Source organism: Sinocyclocheilus anshuiensis, unplaced genomic scaffold (genome assembly GCF_001515605.1).
Source record: "Sinocyclocheilus anshuiensis isolate Anshui unplaced genomic scaffold, SAMN03320099.WGS_v1.1 scaffold1640, whole genome shotgun sequence".
NCBI classification, from domain to species: domain Eukaryota; kingdom Metazoa; phylum Chordata; class Actinopteri; order Cypriniformes; family Cyprinidae; genus Sinocyclocheilus; species Sinocyclocheilus anshuiensis.
In genome coordinates this window covers 313,804-331,889 of record NW_015555883.1, presented here as the reverse complement: position 1 = coordinate 331,889, position 18,086 = coordinate 313,804, and the positions used below count along the sequence as shown (strand labels likewise).

Below are 18,086 nucleotides of genomic sequence, written 5' to 3'. Positions count from 1 at the left end.
TCTTTTTTTTTTTGCTTGGGGTGGTGGAGACAAAACCAGACCATAATATCTTCCAGGCAGGTGTGTTGAGGAAAGTTGGAGCTAAACTCTGAAGGACACTGGCCATCGAGTAAAAGCCTAGCAATGCACTGGCAATATCTTTGCATCATGAAAGCAACTTTTGCAAAAAAAAAAAAAGAAAAGAAAATTCTAGTTTAACCTTTGTATTAGGTTCAACATCTGAGTAAGATTGTTATGGTCGGGGGCAAATTGACCCTTTTCTTGTGCTCTCTTGAAGTTCAAACAATAAAGTTTGGTGCTGTTTCAACAAATGAATATGCATGAACTGATAAAAATGTGCATCTTCAAAGCAGTGTACAGTAAGTTTGTTCGGATAAAAGTGTATTTCAAATAACATGAAACTTGAGATAACAAAATACATTTAAGATGGCTGTGCAGCTACTTTTCAGTCATTAAAACTGTATACTTGTGCCTTTTTGTGAATTGAATGAATGGTTGGCAGTTTATTCACTATTTCTAAGCTTTAAAACTCTTATATGAAGTAACAATCACCATGCAATCAATCGTTTTCATAATATGACTTCACCTACTTAGAGTCACAGTGAGCTGTATCAAGTTCAAGTGTGCCTGACTACCAGTAAGCATGCTAGAAACACAGGTTTATCACGGGGGATTGAGTAGATCCTCGACCAGACAGATGATATCAGTCTATTTGTGTGGGTCTTAGGTGTAAGGCGACATGGTGTGCTGCCCTGTCACTGAAAACAGTGCGCTACTTCTCTTCACTGACAAGCAGCAGCACATTGCAGGACAGCTGGCAGAAAGGGAGGAGGAGATAGGGGGAATTGGCTTCTTGTGAAGAAATGCCCAGAACGTGGCTGCATTAGCCATGGAATGCTCACTCCTCACTCATATTTGTCTCTCGAACCCTAGAAAGATATTATGGCCTCCGTTTTTGCTTTAGGAGAAGGAGTACTGACTGGAACAGATGCTTGGTTCCTCTGGACCGTAGCTTTGAGCTGGTCTAGCAAAAGGTTCAGGGGGTGTTTGTCAGGGACTCTCTCTTTCAAGCGCCTCTGTTATGACTTCTAAGCACACCTCATCAAACACAGCAGCCCCACAAAGTGTTTGGACACTTGAGGCACACTTAAAAGTGTACGATTTTGATTACGTAAGATAACAAAATATCAAAGCAAATTACATTTATTTTACAGAAGGACAAAAAAGTGAAGTATAAAAAGGTCTAGCATCATGTTTGCAGATGCTACCTGGTTTTGATATTTTGTAATCTATGCAAAAACATTTATACAATTTAAAATGTTATTTATGTGTGCAAATATGTTTGGGGCCTATGTAAGTGCCAAAAAAGCACTTGAAACAGAGCAGGTGTTCGTTTGTCTGTCTGCCCTCTATTTTACACCGCCAAAAAAAAATAAAAAATTATAATAATAAAAATAAATATACAGTAGTAATAATAATAATAATATGTAAAATATCTAAAGATCAAGAGAAGATACATTTAATAGAGAAGCAAAATATAAATTACTTCGTTAGTTTAGCCAAAAAAAAACAAAAACAAGATTAACAAACGGCTCACAAGTTTGTTTGTTTATTTATTTATTTATGGACAACTAGTTATTATACAGTTTTACTTGATTTCATTGAGTCTGTGTACATTGTTTAAAAGACTATACCTCCAATCATGCAGTTTTTAGTATGAGTTGTGTTGTTAACTTAAAAATTACAACTAAAAAAATAAATTTCATTAATTAAAAAAAAACTGATAAAAACTATTCGATGAAAACCTTTTAAAAACTTAAATGAAAATTTGAAATGTTGGCAACAAAGTGAAATAAAAAAAAACTGTTGAAGTACTAAAATTACTTAAACTAAAACTGAAATAAAATAAAGGTACATAGAAACAAAAACAAACTAATAAAAATTACAAAAGTGCATAAAATTGCTGAAACAAACTAAATGAAAACTAATAATATAAAAATAACAGCTAATTCAAAATATTAATAAATACTTTAATAGTACAAAAATAATACTAAAATAACTCTGCCCGGTACCTGTGTTTGTACTGTCTTTAGGGCTCTCAGTCAGAAAGAAACAGTAGTGGACAGGGCCTTACAATACGATAGTCACTGGTCTCTTTTATCAGGTTATAATCCTCTACAACAAACAGAATGGAAAGCATGTGCGTGTGCAGCTGTCGGTTTAGTGCAAGTGGTGTCATGTTAAGTCACAGGAATGATCCTGGCTCTCTGAGCACCATGACTGCCTCACCCCTCAGCGGCACGCTACTCACTGTTAGTAAATGCCTCTCTCCAAGAGACCACAAGCAAATCGGCCTCACTGTATAGGAATGGAAAGAAGAATACCACATAAAAACGATTTGGTGCTTCCACTTCCATATTGTGTTGCGGCTAACTACACTGACTTTAATGTATGATGTAAAAAATATGATGATGTGTTTGAAAAATAATAATAGTAGCCAATTTTATTAAATATGTCCCTCTGACACTAACACACTGTTTTGTTTATAATATGTTCTCATAAGATTAGAAACAAATAAGATTACATGGAACATCATGAAATATGATACTTAACAGTATCAATAAAAACAGTACAAACATATGTTTCCAAGCTACTGAAGAGGTCTGCAAACCCCACAGAGAACATAAGCGTTAAAAAGGGGATTCTTAAAAAAGGGGAAGCGAAGTAAACAATGCAATATAAAGATATACGATTGATTGTGTCAATAACAAGATTTGTCCTATTAAAAATAAGTATAGGTCAAATATTTATAACCACACAGCTTAACTTGACAAACTCTGAGTGGTCAATAGCAGCTGAAGTGAAAGCCTCTGTAATACAGCATTTGAGAAGATCTGAAATGAATAAACTTTTTTGTTACCTATTTTTCTGCCTTTAATGCTACATATTCAATTCAATTTAATTCAAATGTAATTTTTTCCAAATACACATTGTTTCAAAGCAGCTTTACAGAAAATGCATGTCTACATTCCAATTTAGAGTGATCTGTTATCAGAAGTGAATGTGTCCAAGTAATGTTCATTTAACAAATAAACAGTTCAAGGTAATAGAATCATACAGTTAGCTAACATGAATTCATTTCAGGCAGAAGCTCATTTATTACAAGTGTGATCATAATGATTATAATATAGAGAAAATTTGGCAGCTGTGCATATCGATTCAAGTTGGTGTCATCGGTGGTCCTCGCAGGGGGCAGCATCATCTCTTCAAAGGTTTGGGTCATCTGAAGTCTTTCTATGAGGCTGGATCCACGCTGGAGCTGGCGTAATCTCTAGTTACCTCGAGATGGGCTTCCCAGGGTAGGAACATAAAGGCAGATAGAAAAGAATTAGCGTAGCTGCTGTTCATAACGTTTCAAGCAAAAAATATGCTTATGACTTTTATCTGATCTAACTGGGAACAAGGGTGAGATTGAGATTCAGATTTTTTGACCTGGTAAGGACTATAGCAGCTGCATTTTGAACTAACTGTAGCTTGTTTATTGAAGATGCAGGACAACCAGCTAGAAGTGCATTACAGTAATCTATTCGAGAGGCCATATGCATATGTGTTGACTTGACCTTTTTTACAAATACACAAGTCACGTAGACCAGTATGTTATGATCATTTAGCTTGCCAAATGTTTTCTGTTCGATGTAACGAGTCATGTGATACCCGGACACTACAGGCCTTTCAGTTAAAAATATAGTCAATACAGTAATGTTTTAAAATATTAGTACAATAGTAATCTGAAATATTATTATCATTTAATATAACTATAATTTTCTATTTAAATAGGTATATTGTAAAATGTAATTTATTCCTGTGATGGGAAAGCTAAACTTTCAGCAGCCATTACTCCAGTCACATGATCCTTCAGAAATCATTCTAATATGCTGATTTGGTGCTCAAGAGACATTTCTGATTATTATCAACATTGAAAGCAGTTTTTATAAGAATTTTTGATGAATTACAAATGTCTTTGTTGTCACTTTTGATCAATTTAATGCTTCCTTGCTGAATCTAAGTATTAATTTTTTTTTTTTTTTTTAATTATACTGACCCCAAACATTTGAACTGTCGTGTAGTATGTCCTGACAGAAACTGGCAGATGGAGACGAGTTGGCACAGAATATTTACAGCTAATTCCCTTCATTCTTTATAACATCAGAAGTGCTATCCTTCTATTCAACTCATTCACAAATTATTTCCATAAGTCATACTGTGTCAAATTTGCATGTAGCCTACTCTACAACATTACCAACCTCATGTGGCAAACTATTAATCACCTTCTTAAACTGTGGCAATGTGGCTGCAGCCTCTCGTGGGTCATTTAAATAGACCAGACAAGCCGTTAACGATACATCACTTTCTAAGAGCACAATCATGGCGGCCATCCATGTGGGAAGCTGGTGGAAACACCTCTTGACAAGAGCATCATAGAACAGCTGACAAACCCTTTAAAGCCCACAATATGCTATACTGTCCTTCAAGAGATTTCATGGAAAAAAAATACTCTGCATTTTCATGTAGTGTAGGCCTATTAATGCTAAAAATGGATCACCTAAGTATGACCTCCCTATGAATTGTTTGCAGTGCCAGTCAAGATCAAAATGTCTATTCTGTGTTTTTCACATAACAGGGTGTGTGATCCTGTTGAATTCCATTTGATTGTCACCCACAGACCTACACTGATGCCTCAATGCCATGAACATCCCAGAATAGCATCCTTTAAATACTTTTTCTCTGCAGTGTACAGTATGAATTAGTCTTTGCAATTTGAATAGATTTCAAAAACATGTATCCTCCTCATTCCAACATATCGGAGGATAGTTTTTCATTCTCAGCAGTTAACGGCAATCGTTCCATAGATGAATGCATGGAAATCACAACGCTTTTTGATTGAAACATTTGTGGTCATTATTTGTATATGACATTGGTTTTAAAAGGTGGGGCTGGGATGGGACCGCATTCAAATGTTTTTTGTAGAAGCTATGCCTGCAATGGTCCTAATTTTGTTTGTCTTCCATGTCTGGATTCCAGTTGGGACATTAAGGAAAGTTGAGCCTCGTCCCAGGCATTATCGGCGAGTAAAAATATGGCCTACAAGCTTCTCTGCTCGTCCCTTACTGTTTATATCTGACTCTGGGTTCCAGTGACCTTCTCCCATGTCATCAGCAGCACAAATTTAGTGCTTCGGTTTCTGGAGCAACCAAATAGTTAGACAACATTAAAGACGGGGTGTGAATGCCCATGATGCAGATACGGTTACTCTTACTTGAAGAGACATAAACGGAATCTAGTGTAAACATCCCAGTCACTGGAATGCAAATCTAGGAAAGTGACACAGATACCAGGCATATCCCTGACTTCAATGACTTGATGAACAAAGACAGGTTCCAGTCAAGGTAGCTTCCTACTACATAAACATAACACAGCCTTCATACACATTGTTTCAAAGCATAAAGGCTGTATGATAGAGTTTTATGAGTTGCTGGTTAGAGTGCCATGTGGCAGAGTGTTTTTGTGGGGCATTGAGATGACACAGAATGAGAGTTATGTAGTAGTTGTGCTGACATGTCTTTGGCATGTTCATGCCAGCACAGTGGCATCTGATGTGTCACTGCTCGGACACTAAGCTGTTTTTTCCAATCTTGCTTGGATCACTGTGTTTTAAATAACCCACCGAGTTCTGACTGATTTGCAATGCTGATGCAACATAATCGAAAACGACCCACTGATATTTTTTAAGATGCATTCTAAGAAATTAGTATTTGGTGTGATGTTCTTTCATACAGTATAGATTAAAATATGTAGATGATTAAAACATTTATTTTATTTATTTTTTATAAAAATGTGCTATATAAATAGTGTCATCTAGATTTGATGCTTTTCTAAAGTAGCATTTATTTACTTTTTTTTTACTAGTGCACAAATATAGTAATTTGTTACATTTCTTCAGGTTTAATATATATATACAATTTAGTAATGTATATATGTTTTATAAAAATATATGTGTATATATTAGTAGTGTATATATGTTTTATAAAAATATATGTGTATATATTAGTAGTGTATACATGTTTTATCAAAAATATATGTGTATATATTAGTAGTGTATATATGCTTTATAAAAATCTCTTATACTTAGCAAGGCTGTTGTCATAAAACAGAAGAATGCAACAAGGTAATCCAAACAACAGGTTTTGACAGATACACGTGGATAGCAGGTGAGTGAGCAATGCCGAGATAGTTCAGTGAATATCTAGGTTTGGATGAACTGGTGTTGGGGAGCCGGATCTGGAGGTTGGATGCAGTTGAATATTGAACGGAAGAAGGTAAGTCTAAAAATACAATATAAATAAAAGTATAAATAAAATATATATTAAAAAATGTTTTATTGACCTTAAACTTATGAATGGTAGTATACTGTAATTATTCAAGAGCAGCTGGATTTACTGAACAATACAAAAAGGCAATTAGCAATAAAGTAATGTGTTTTGGCACTAATCTGAGGTGGTCTGAAGAGAGAGTTTGTGACCATAGTTGGAGAATAGTAGGCAGGTGGCCAGGCAAGGCCTGTCGTGAGGAAGAGTGGAGCTGACAGCCGGCCTTGTCAAACAATGACTTATTCTTCACCATCCACTGCACTATAAACCTGCTCTCAACTGCACACACACTTTTTCTAAAGACTGTTGAAAGAATTGCTCATTTGATTTTGTTGCCATCTAAATCTAATGGCTCTTATTAAAAATTGACCATGGCTTTAGTACGGTAACACAAACTGTAATGATGATGGTATTTTGGTGGAAATTTTGTAGATTGATGCTAAATCATTTATTAGGAAGGTTTAGAAAATCACACCCTTTTTTATTACAGTCATTATACTTTCTAAATGTGTTTAGATTGCTATTTTCATAAAACCATAAATGTATTATTGGAGACCCTATTACATTCATGTTTCCATGGTAACAGAAAGCAACAGTGAGAGGAAGAAAAAAGGACGGGAGATGTTATTTCGAAGGTAAACGGTGTGAACTGGTTTGTTGTGGAGAGAGAGAGAGAGAGAGAGAGAGAGAGAGAGAGAGAGAGAGAGAGATTATGCAGCATATATTTGTTCCTTTTATCTTGAACTCTTGAATCAAAATTATATGGTCTGGTAGGGAGATGTCCACTGTATTATCCAAAGATTTTGATTTATAGTTTGTAATAGACCAAAGGGCTTTTTAACACAGTCGTTAAGGGGAAATTATTTTACAGCTCTCTGGAATTATTGGTTCTGACTGGTAAATGTACAGGTGCAGTAGGAGATCTGGGAAAATGCTAACTTTAGCCTTCAGCAGTCATTTTTATAGGCTGAGCCTTTTTCGTGACAAAACTATAATAAATTGCTCAAATTAAACAGTGGTAATTTGCTATTAGTTACTGATACTATATACATTTTTAAATATAAAATAATTACATATTTTGTATGGACAAGAAAAATACGCTTCTATACATGCAGCGCACATCCAGACCGGCAGGTGGCGCTGATTATGAACGCGCTATAGCAGGATGAACGCAGACAAAAAACAACAGACGAGAAATGTTATGAATGTGGAAGAGATGGGTGGATAGACACCTTAGTGACATTTTATCAACTCACAATGTCTAAACTGCAGATTTTAAGTGTTTTTCTGACAGAGAGATTAACTTTGGCTGCGCAGGAGATTTTTAAGGCTGTGGAAGACATATTTTCAGAGTATAATGAGGAGATTTGTCGCTCCAGACAGGAGATTGAGCTGCTCAAGAGGAGACTGCAGCAGGCAGGAGTTCAGATGGACTCTGGTTAGTCAGTTCACCTTACATCTGATTCTAATACGTATTATTTTCAGGTTATGATTTTTTTATAAACACGAATAGTTAAGAATCTTTAATGCGTTTAACTCAGCCCTTTAAATCAGCCACGCCCCTTTAAATAGTTCACAGTATTTATGTTTAGGTCATGCCAATAGAGCCAATTAACAACAACGCTTTGCCATTTTTATTATGCAGCCGCGTTCTTTGTTACTCATGTATCAGTTTTACTCATTTACGCTTGTCAAATTTACACACCTGACGCATTCTTCTTGATCTTTAAGAACTTATTTATTATGTTTATTCATACAGAAACGCAGTCTTGCTCCTCTGAGACTCAAGGAAAGAAATACATCCAGACATTTTCAGAGGAATGGAGATCTGAACATGATTTTAAGGACACTGAGATGCATATGAAACTAGAAGTTTATACACAGCAGGAGGAGAATGAAGAGCAAATGCCTGTATGCAGTGAATCAGCATCTTTATCACCATGTATGGACAATTATCATGATCAGACGCCCAGCAAAGACACTGAAACCCAAATGATGGACAGTAGTGAGAATAATTTTCCCTTTATTAACCAAGGACCACGAATAAAGACTGAACTTGAGAGTAATTCTGAAACAAGTACCACCTGTCAAGTACAGCAGCACATCACACAACACGGCTTGAATGATTCAGGGGCCAGTGATTCTTCCAGTGATGCCAACAAAATCACATTCAGCCACATTGGCTCCCCCAGACATGAGACACAAACATTTAATGTAAGTCTGTGTACATGTAGAAAGCTCATCTTAAAAGTGAAGTATTATTGTTTTAATTTAATTAAAAAAACTTTTATCCATAAATGTGAGCTGATGGATGTCATTGTTTTTCAGCTGCCCCTCAGAAATCAAGTGATGTTGACGCAGCATAGGATGGAGCTGGCCCAGATAAGAGAGAGGTACTTGAATTGATTCTTTACTGTTTCATCTCTGCTGATTTGAATTGACATTCTATAGTGAAATGAATCATGCACTAGCTAGACTACACAAATCCTTTGCCTGTCATACATGTAATTTGACTCAAAATCTGCTAAAGAGTAATAATGGAACAACAGTTTTAAAAGTGATTTTTCACTATTATTCTATTTTTTTCACTATATTAATCTCTGTGTAACTTTTAATTTATTTAAGCCACAAAATTAACTTCATTCTGTAAAATAGGTGTAATGAACTATGCAAAAAGCATTTCAGTTACCCAAAAATCAAACATAGTTCACCACTCATGCACGTTATTACATCTGTCAAAAACTTATTTGAATAATAGATCTAAAAACATTGACATTAGGGTTGTGACGGTGAGGAAATTTGACCACCGGTTAATCGACGTGTGACAACACGGATAATACCGGTATCGGCCAAACAGAAAAACTTATCGGCCGATATATAAAAACTGTCAAATATCGGCCTTGGCGATATATCGGTTGACCACTAATATATATCATAGAACTTTTATTAACGAAAAAAAATAAAAATACACCATGCTATATGCCTAATATTAAATAACAAACAACTCACACAAAGTTTAAATAGGTATAAAGGCAAGGCTACAAAATTGAAAATCAGCAAACACTGTGGAACCAAATAAATAAGAAACGAATAAGAAACGCAAAAAGAATAAGAAAGCTTGGAGGCACGGCATGAACCTTGATGCAAAATAAAATAAATAAATTACACAAAGTTTAAATAAAGTACAAATCAGCAAACACTGTGGAACCAATTAAATAAGAAACGAATGTTTAAAATACTTCCAAATCACCTTAGATAAACGGCAAAAGTCAACAGGCTTTTCAAAATCCAAAATACTGCCAAACAGGCGGTTTTGCATTTTATTTCTAAAAATGAAATGAAGCTAAATCATCTGCCATCGTCTTGTCTGTTTCACCCCACTCTTCTTGAGACCAATGAGCTTTGTAAAAATCGATGCGTTTCAGAAAGGCAGGGCATAGAGGAGAAACAATAATGTACAGTATGTGGAAAATAATGTGTTTTTTGAACCTTAAACCGCATAAACACATTTCATTACACCAAATACACAAAATAATGTTCTTTTTAGCAACATCATATGACCCCTTTAACATCGGTATCACCGTCAGCACCGTCTATCACGGCAAGCCTAATTGACATAACACACTCGTGGGTATCAATGACTTCACTGAATATTTGCTGGCTAAGAAATAAATAAGTATTACTTATGAGCCATCTGTTTTCAAATCCAGATCATTTGAATTTCACAACATCAGTGTCTGTCAAAACATAACATGCACAATACACACTAGTATTTATGAGAATCAGAGATCTAGGTGATTTATTGACAGGTGATTTAAAAAAAAATGTTAGGGTTAGGGTTAAACAACTGCCTTCTCAGTTGTTTAAAAGATTAAGGCAAATGATCAAAGTTTAATAAATTATATTTAATTTTCCAATAAAAGATTATAAATGTTTACATGATTTGTTACATTTAATTGCCCTTTGCAGATTTTGAGAGAAATATATATTATATGCAGATTTCTTAAATATGATTTAGTTTCCCTTGTTTCAGTCTGTCTCCATAGTTATAAAAAAATTGAAAACAGTATCTCCAAAAAAAAAGTGATCGATAAAGGGTTTTTGATGCTTTTGATTTGTTCTCTTCCTGGGTGATTCTCACATATGCATCAAAACATATCCAGATCAAGCCCATCATAGTCATGTTAATTTACTGTACTTTTACTGCCGTTACTGCTTCTAATTTCAGTCGGTGACTTTTTTACTGTTGCACACATTTCTCAATACAGCATAGTTAGATGGCTTTAATCTGTAATGCGAGTGCTGGATTGCATCAGTGAGAACTTCATGTTAAAGCATAATTGATGTTAATACTTTTACCTAAACATTATTAAATAAATTATACACTACCGTTCAAAAGTTTGGGCTCCATAAGATTTTGATCAAAAAATGCAGTCAAAACAGTTATATTGTAAAATAATGTTCTAATTTGAATTAACTGTTTTCTATTTGTATATAATTTGTAAGCAACAAATGCCTTGTTTATAATGGGTTTTAATGTTTTTGTCTCGTCGCTCCGGCCGGACACGGCATCACAGTATGGTAAGGGGCGTAACATTTCCCTCACACGCTTGAGGTATTCGGCCAATCACAACGCACTGGATAGCTGGCCAATCAGAGCACACCTCGCTTTTCAGACCAATGAGCTTTGTAAAAATCGATGCGTTTCAGAAAGGCAGGGCATAGAGGAGAAACAATAATGTACAGTATGTGGAAAATAATGTGTTTTTTGAACCTTAAACCGCATAAACACATTTCATTACACCAAATACACAAAATAATGTTCTTTTTAGCAACATCATATGACCCCTTTAACATCGGTATCACCGTCAGCACCGTCTATCACGGCAAGCCTAATTGACATAACACACTCGTGGGTATCAATGACTTCACTGAATATTTGCTGGCTAAGAAATAAATAAGTATTACTTATGAGCCATCTGTTTTCAAATCCAGATCATTTGAATTTCACAACATCAGTGTCTGTCAAAACATAACATGCACAATACACACTAGTATTTATGAGAATCAGAGATCTAGGTGATTTATTGACAGGTGATTTAAAAAAAAATGTTAGGGTTAGGGTTAAACAACTGCCTTCTCAGTTGTTTAAAAGATTAAGGCAAATGATCAAAGTTTAATAAATTATATTTAATTTTCCAATAAAAGATTATAAATGTTTACATGATTTGTTACATTTAATTGCCCTTTGCAGATTTTGAGAGAAATATATATTATATGCAGATTTCTTAAATATGATTTAGTTTCCCTTGTTTCAGTCTGTCTCCATAGTTATAAAAAAATTGAAAACAGTATCTCCAAAAAAAAAGTGATCGATAAAGGGTTTTTGATGCTTTTGATTTGTTCTCTTCCTGGGTGATTCTCACATATGCATCAAAACATATCCAGATCAAGCCCATCATAGTCATGTTAATTTACTGTACTTTTACTGCCGTTACTGCTTCTAATTTCAGTCGGTGACTTTTTTACTGTTGCACACATTTCTCAATACAGCATAGTTAGATGGCTTTAATCTGTAATGCGAGTGCTGGATTGCATCAGTGAGAACTTCATGTTAAAGCATAATTGATGTTAATACTTTTACCTAAACATTATTAAATAAATTATACACTACCGTTCAAAAGTTTGGGCTCCATAAGATTTTGATCAAAAAATGCAGTCAAAACAGTTATATTGTAAAATAATGTTCTAATTTGAATTAACTGTTTTCTATTTGTATATAATTTGTAATGTAATTTATTCCTGTGATGCAAAACTGAATTTTCAGCAGCCATTCCTCCATTCCTTCAGTGTCACATGATCCTTCAGAAACCATTCTAATATGCTGATTTGCTGCTCAAGAAACATTTCTGATTATTATCTTATGTTGATAACAGTTGTGCTGCTTAAAATTTTTGTGGAAACGGATTTATTTGAAAATTAATTTATTTGAAATTAAAATCTTTAGTACTAACATTATAAACGTATTTACTGTCACTTTTGACCAATTTAATGCTTCTTTGCTGGATGAAAGTATTGATTTAAAATAAAGTCTTATGGACCCCCAAATTTTGAATGTTATTATTCATTTAAGCAATAAATCACTATATTATAATTATAGTCACAGTTAACAGGTAGTTGCACTAGACTGCACACTCTCTTTCAGTCATATGCATGATGTGAACGCAGAGGCTGGCATCCCACTAGGGCTGTCAAAATGACTGAAAAACTAAATTTGAATTTTCCACTTAAATATTATCAAAATTCGAATTATTTTCAAATTTAAAAGGCATAATTTCAGTTAGGGGGAAAAAAAGCTTTTATTGGACTATAGGGCTGTCAAAATGACTGAAAAACTAAATTTGAATTTTCTACTTAAATATTATCAAAATTCAAATTATATTCAAATTTAACAGGCATAATTTCAGTTAGGGGAAAAAAAGCTTTTGGCTTCTCGCTTGAGGCCACAAGAGGGCGCATCGCGCAAAATATTATGCACGTTTCTTCAAAGCATAATAAAATAACACGACTATCTTTGAAAAAAAAATGCATAATGTTTATAAGCAATATATAATTAATAAATTTGCTTAAACAATTAGAAAAAAAAACAGCACCATGCATGTATGTATAGTTTAATATAAAGGACCAAAACCCAATCACAAAGAGTAGGCTACTTTCTTCATTTAAAAACATGAGATACAGTGGGATGGGGGAAAACCACCATAAAGTCTTGAGACATGCTTTTTAAAAGTTGAACTTACATAAATTTTATATGGCTTTCTAAACATGCCGCTTTCTTGTGCAAGACGCGAGTGCAACGCTGATAGATGCCCCGCTAGAAAATCTGATAAATATGCGTTCTGTGTGAACAGCTTGGTTTCAGTTTCGCCGTAAACAACATATTCGCCACATTGATGCTCTCGTTTTCCACTATATATTGAATGAACAACGTAGCAGCGCCGCATCTAGTGGGTTCAACTGGATAGGTTAACAAAAGCATTAAAATGCAATGACACTTACATTGTCGTAGCATTTCGTGCGCCACTGATAAGGCTGCCTGACGGCTGACGCAGACCTAAAATTAGCAAAAACCAAAAACGTTGCATTCGAATGTGGATTTTTTTTTTTTATTCAACGAATATTCGAAATTCGAATTTTTTTTTGACAGCCCTACATCTCACTAGCTAGTTTTTCAGCAAATTTCCAGGTAGTTTCATGTGCTTGCAGCCACATCCCTCAGCAAGTGGGTGCTAATGGCCTCAGTGACTCAACGTCCTGCTGAGTTAACGCCCTGCTTAGTCTCTGACAGTATCCAACATGTCTGATTTTATCTCTCAGTCTGACATTCGTGGCCTAACCAGTGAAAAAGTTCTGTTTGGATCTGGCAACTTTTTCCCCAGCAACACTGATTGTGCTCCATTGTGATTGTGTAGCAACACTTTTTTCAGGGGGTTTTCTACATTGCATCTACGACAAGACCTGGATGGATAAACACAATCACACTCATTCACAGGGCAAAGTAAGTCAGAGGCAGTGATTTAGCCTGTTAACCCTCTTCTCTTCTTAACCTGTGCATGTGACAGAGCTCTAACAGAAAAGAGTGAGATTTTAGCTGAAATAGTCTGTAGGTGTGACATCCCCTACCAAAATAGAGTTATTTCGAGTCGGCTAGTGGGACACCTCTCTAAAGAAGCAAATGCTTATGATAGTTCCTTTTTTAAGGTCAAATTTTTCTTGTTGTTTAGATTGGCAGATGAAGAGCGAAAGAAGGCTGCATCTAAAGCTAGATCCCTAAAGCACAAGCAGAAAGTGTACGGGAATCCTGAGCTTCGTGAGGCATACAGGAAAAAGGAGAGAGAGAGGTATACTGCAGCTTACATGAGGAAATACTGTTCAGGAGTGACTGTAGGTTAGATACTTTATGACCAATGCAAGTACATATGCATTGTATTAAGTACTATAGCAACAAATCATATATACTTAATAAACATACTACAATTTAAAGGTTTGGGGTCAGTAAGACTTTATTTTCATTTTTTATTAATACTTTATTTAGCAAGGATCCATTTAATAGTTTAAAAGTGACGGAAAAGACATTTAGTAATGTTACAAATTTATATTTCAAATAAATGCTTTTGAACTTTCTATTCATTCAAAAATCCTGGCAAAAATGTATCATGGTTTCAAGAAAAAGCAGCACAAGAATCACATGAATGATCATATTTTAAATTGTAAAAATATTTCACAATATTACTCTTACTGTATTTTTGATCAAATAAATGCAGCCTTGATGAGCATGAGAGACTTTCAAAATCATAAAAAAATCTCACAGACACCAAACGTACATTTATACAGTGGGTACGGAAAGTATTCAGACCCCCTTAAATTTTTCACTCTGTTATATTGCAGCCATTTGCTAAAATCATTTAAAAAATTAAAAAAAAAAAATTTTCCTCATTAATGTACACACAGCACCCCATATTGACAGAAAAACACAGAATCGTTGACATTTTTGCAGATTTATTAAAAAAGAAAAACTGAAATATCACATGGTCCTATATATATATATATACACACCACAGCATTATAGGTGGTGTGTAATATGTTGCAGTGTATTTAGAAACAGTGAAAATAAGCTTTAGATTGAGCTTTTTAGAATCAGCTTGACACTGACTCTGAGATTTTTTTTATTTTTGTAGATATCAAAGACGAAAATCTCAGGGGAAAGTGAAATTCGCTAAAGATCTGAACCCAATAGAACTGAGAAGGCAACAGAAAAAGTGGAGGGAGAATTCAGCTGCTTACAGGAGAAAACAATCATTTCGGGAGGTTTTAGTCAACATTAAAGAAGACATTAATCAAGTCATCCCAGAGCCAGAGCCGTCCACCTCCTCTGATCAACATTATGGTATTTTTTAATGTTCACTGAGAGATATGGGCAAAATATTCCTGTTTCTCAACTGATATGAGTATGTCACTAGCCAATGCCAAGGTCATTGGTACGATTCCCAGAAATATCTATGTATTTAATGCGCTTTACAAATTCTGCCAAATGCATAAATGTAAATATTCTTTTAAAAAGTAAACTGCATGCATTCTGACAGAAATACTAGCACATACACATTCATTCCATGTCATCAGTGTCATAATTTAATTAAAATGTACTTTAGATTACACAAATGACCAAGTATTTATGATGTTTTATGCACTTGGTGAATTTTGAAATAAAAAAAAGTGAATGAAGCAGTACCATGCAGTGTGCTTGTTTTTTTCATCTGCCATAATGGGGTCTTCATTACTGTAATGAGTGGGGGGAAAACATTAGGAATGATAAAGAAAATAATCAGATATGGTGTGATGTATTTTTAGCACAGAAGTTCAACTGTTCCAAGTTTAACCATTATATTATTTGGACATTTGTTTGTGAGAATCACCCAATGAAAATAGTTTGACTCTAAGAGTCTTTTTTTCCAATTCTAGCCCAATCTGAAGTAACATGTATTTATTTTTTCCCCACAAGAAAATTGCAATCACAGCAGGAAAGAAACAAGAGGAATAAGAGTGAAAATGAGGAAATTCAAAGAGTAAAGAAGGTCAGACACATTGAAGAAGTCGCACATGATAAAGAACAACAACAAACGCGTAAGGGCATTTAAATTAACAATGCTACTTGAAAATGAATTGATTAATTGAAATAAAAAAAAGGATTTGCCAGATATTGTGTTTCACGTCTCTTTTAGACTCCCAGGATAATAAAAAGTGTAATTTGACCCCTTCTGTAGAGTCAAAGACAAACCTGGCTGACATTTGTTTGGAGGACGTTCAGCATGAAAAGGAACTGTCTGAAAGCTACCCGACGCATCATGATATTCACAGAAATCCACACGGTACAGGAGAGTATTTGTGTGTTGTGTGCCGCAGGAGATTCAGCTCACCAGGACTGCTGAAAATTCATCTGCGAGTTCACTCTGGAAGATCACAGTTGTCATAAACATTTTTTCCACCCAATTTTCACCCATTTTTTCAAATGGATGTGACTTTTCAGAATTTTCATCATAAAATTGCAGTCAATTTGCAATCTTTTATTTTTCTATTTAAATTAAACTGTATCTTAGAGATGCATTTGCTTGGAAGTATTTCAACATTTTTGTTGGCTGCTTTAACTATCTCAAACTCTAGGGGGCAGAAGTGATCCACTGTCCTTTATATGATCCTATAAAGCAGGGCTGTCCAAACTCGGTTCTGGAGGGCCGGTGTCCTGCAGAGTTTAGCTCCATGGAGCTAAACTCTGCAGGACACCGGCCCTCCAGGACCGAGTTTGGACAGCCCTGCTATAAAGCATCTCAATGCCATTTTATGCCAAATTATAAAAAGAAAAAACACCAAAAGCAGACAGTTTTACATACTATTCATTCCTATATGTTCCATGTCCTGTGTAATACAATTGCTAGTTCAATTTATCAGCAGTCACTTGTCGCCACAAAGCTGAGACCTTTTCAAATGAAAAGCTTTGACTGTGAGAGCTACACTACAAACAATCCACACAGCTCACATTTGCATTCACGCAGCTCTAACGTCAATACGAGAGTCAATAGAAATCTACATTACGATTAGCCTTGATAACCCACATGCCTCCCGGCCTGTGAATAATGCTGGAAGAGTCTGTTACCCGAGTAATGAATACACTATTAGTAAACCATTGAAGAACAGTTCACCTGCAGCCTCTTGAACGTTTTAAACTCCCTGAATTAAAATTGTATCACTCTGCAAGCATAAAAGTGTTATTTATTTAGCCTTGTGGTATTTCTTTCTGGTAAGTCAGTTTTGACTTTCATGAGTATAAAGAAACAAAAGGACTATACAGATGAAAAAAATGTTTTGCTTGTTTTTCGAATGCCTCATCCTCACCGTTTCATTATTGTGAGAGCCATAGATATAAAACAATGTGAGGAAAGATGTCCTTGTTTAATGCTTGATAAAAAAAAAAAAAGAATGTTTCTATTAAACAAACAACAAATGTTGCTGTAGGGACATAGATAACTTCACACTGGTCTGACCACATTAATTTTTTCACACGAAGAATGGAACAATAATCCACTAAGCTCATTAGTTTAAAATAACAAGCTCAGGTAATAACACAATGTTATTTTTGTTGGTATGAAGTACTCAAGAGTTACATCATCATTTGTTCCTCTCTCATTTACTAGTCATTTTGTTTTTGGTCTAGGACCTTCAGCCCATGTGTAATGTCAGTGGTATGTTTTCCTTATTATATTTGTTAAATACCTATATTTTCTGGAAGTGTTCTGACAATTGGACACTTTCCAGCTGTGTGCATAATTTTGAAAATAGGCAAGAACACAAATCCTGCAGTAAACTCTCGGCCTGTAGCTCATTGGTATTTTCGCTCAGCTCTTGGCTGTGAATCGCCTAAGGCACAGTTGAAGGGGAAAACACATTAAAGACCTCATAAAGTAGCTTTCTGAATTCTATACGTTCTTTTTTCCTCTTGAAAACAAAATGCAGCTCATGTGCTGATAGATACGCAAAGACATTGTTAAATGTTACTTGGGCTTTTTCGAAGTCAGTTATACGATATTATTTATAAGCTATATAATA

The 18,086-nt window shown here is 34.9% G+C and overlaps 1 protein-coding gene across 1 annotated transcript; it reads left to right on the top strand.

The window, feature by feature from the left end:
• Nucleotides 1–7,624: 7,624 nt before the first annotated feature.
• On the top strand, nt 7,625–16,458 carry LOC107675817 (zinc finger and BTB domain-containing protein 49-like). Its single transcript, XM_016470289.1, has 6 exons — nt 7,625–7,866; nt 8,188–8,642; nt 8,757–8,821; nt 14,213–14,329; nt 15,988–16,109; nt 16,250–16,458. The coding sequence occupies exons 1-6, from the start codon at nt 7,686–7,688 to the stop codon at nt 16,456–16,458; spliced, it is 1,149 nt and encodes a 382-aa protein (XP_016325775.1). The 5' UTR covers nt 7,625–7,685.
• Nucleotides 16,459–18,086: the final 1,628 nt, after the last annotated feature.

What these genes read in the sequence shown, in the direction of transcription:
- LOC107675817 (XM_016470289.1), top strand. Translation starts at nt 7,686, where the DNA reads ATGTCTAAACTGCAGATTTTAAGTGTTTTTCTGACAGAGAGATTAACT. An exon ending in ATGAGACACAAACATTTAAT is followed by an intron (nt 8,643 to 8,756) that starts GTAAGTCTGTGT and finishes ATTGTTTTTCAG; the next exon opens with CTGCCCCTCAGAAATCAAGT. An exon ending in TAAAGAACAACAACAAACGC is followed by an intron (nt 16,110 to 16,249) that starts GTAAGGGCATTT and finishes CCCCTTCTGTAG; the next exon opens with AGTCAAAGACAAACCTGGCT.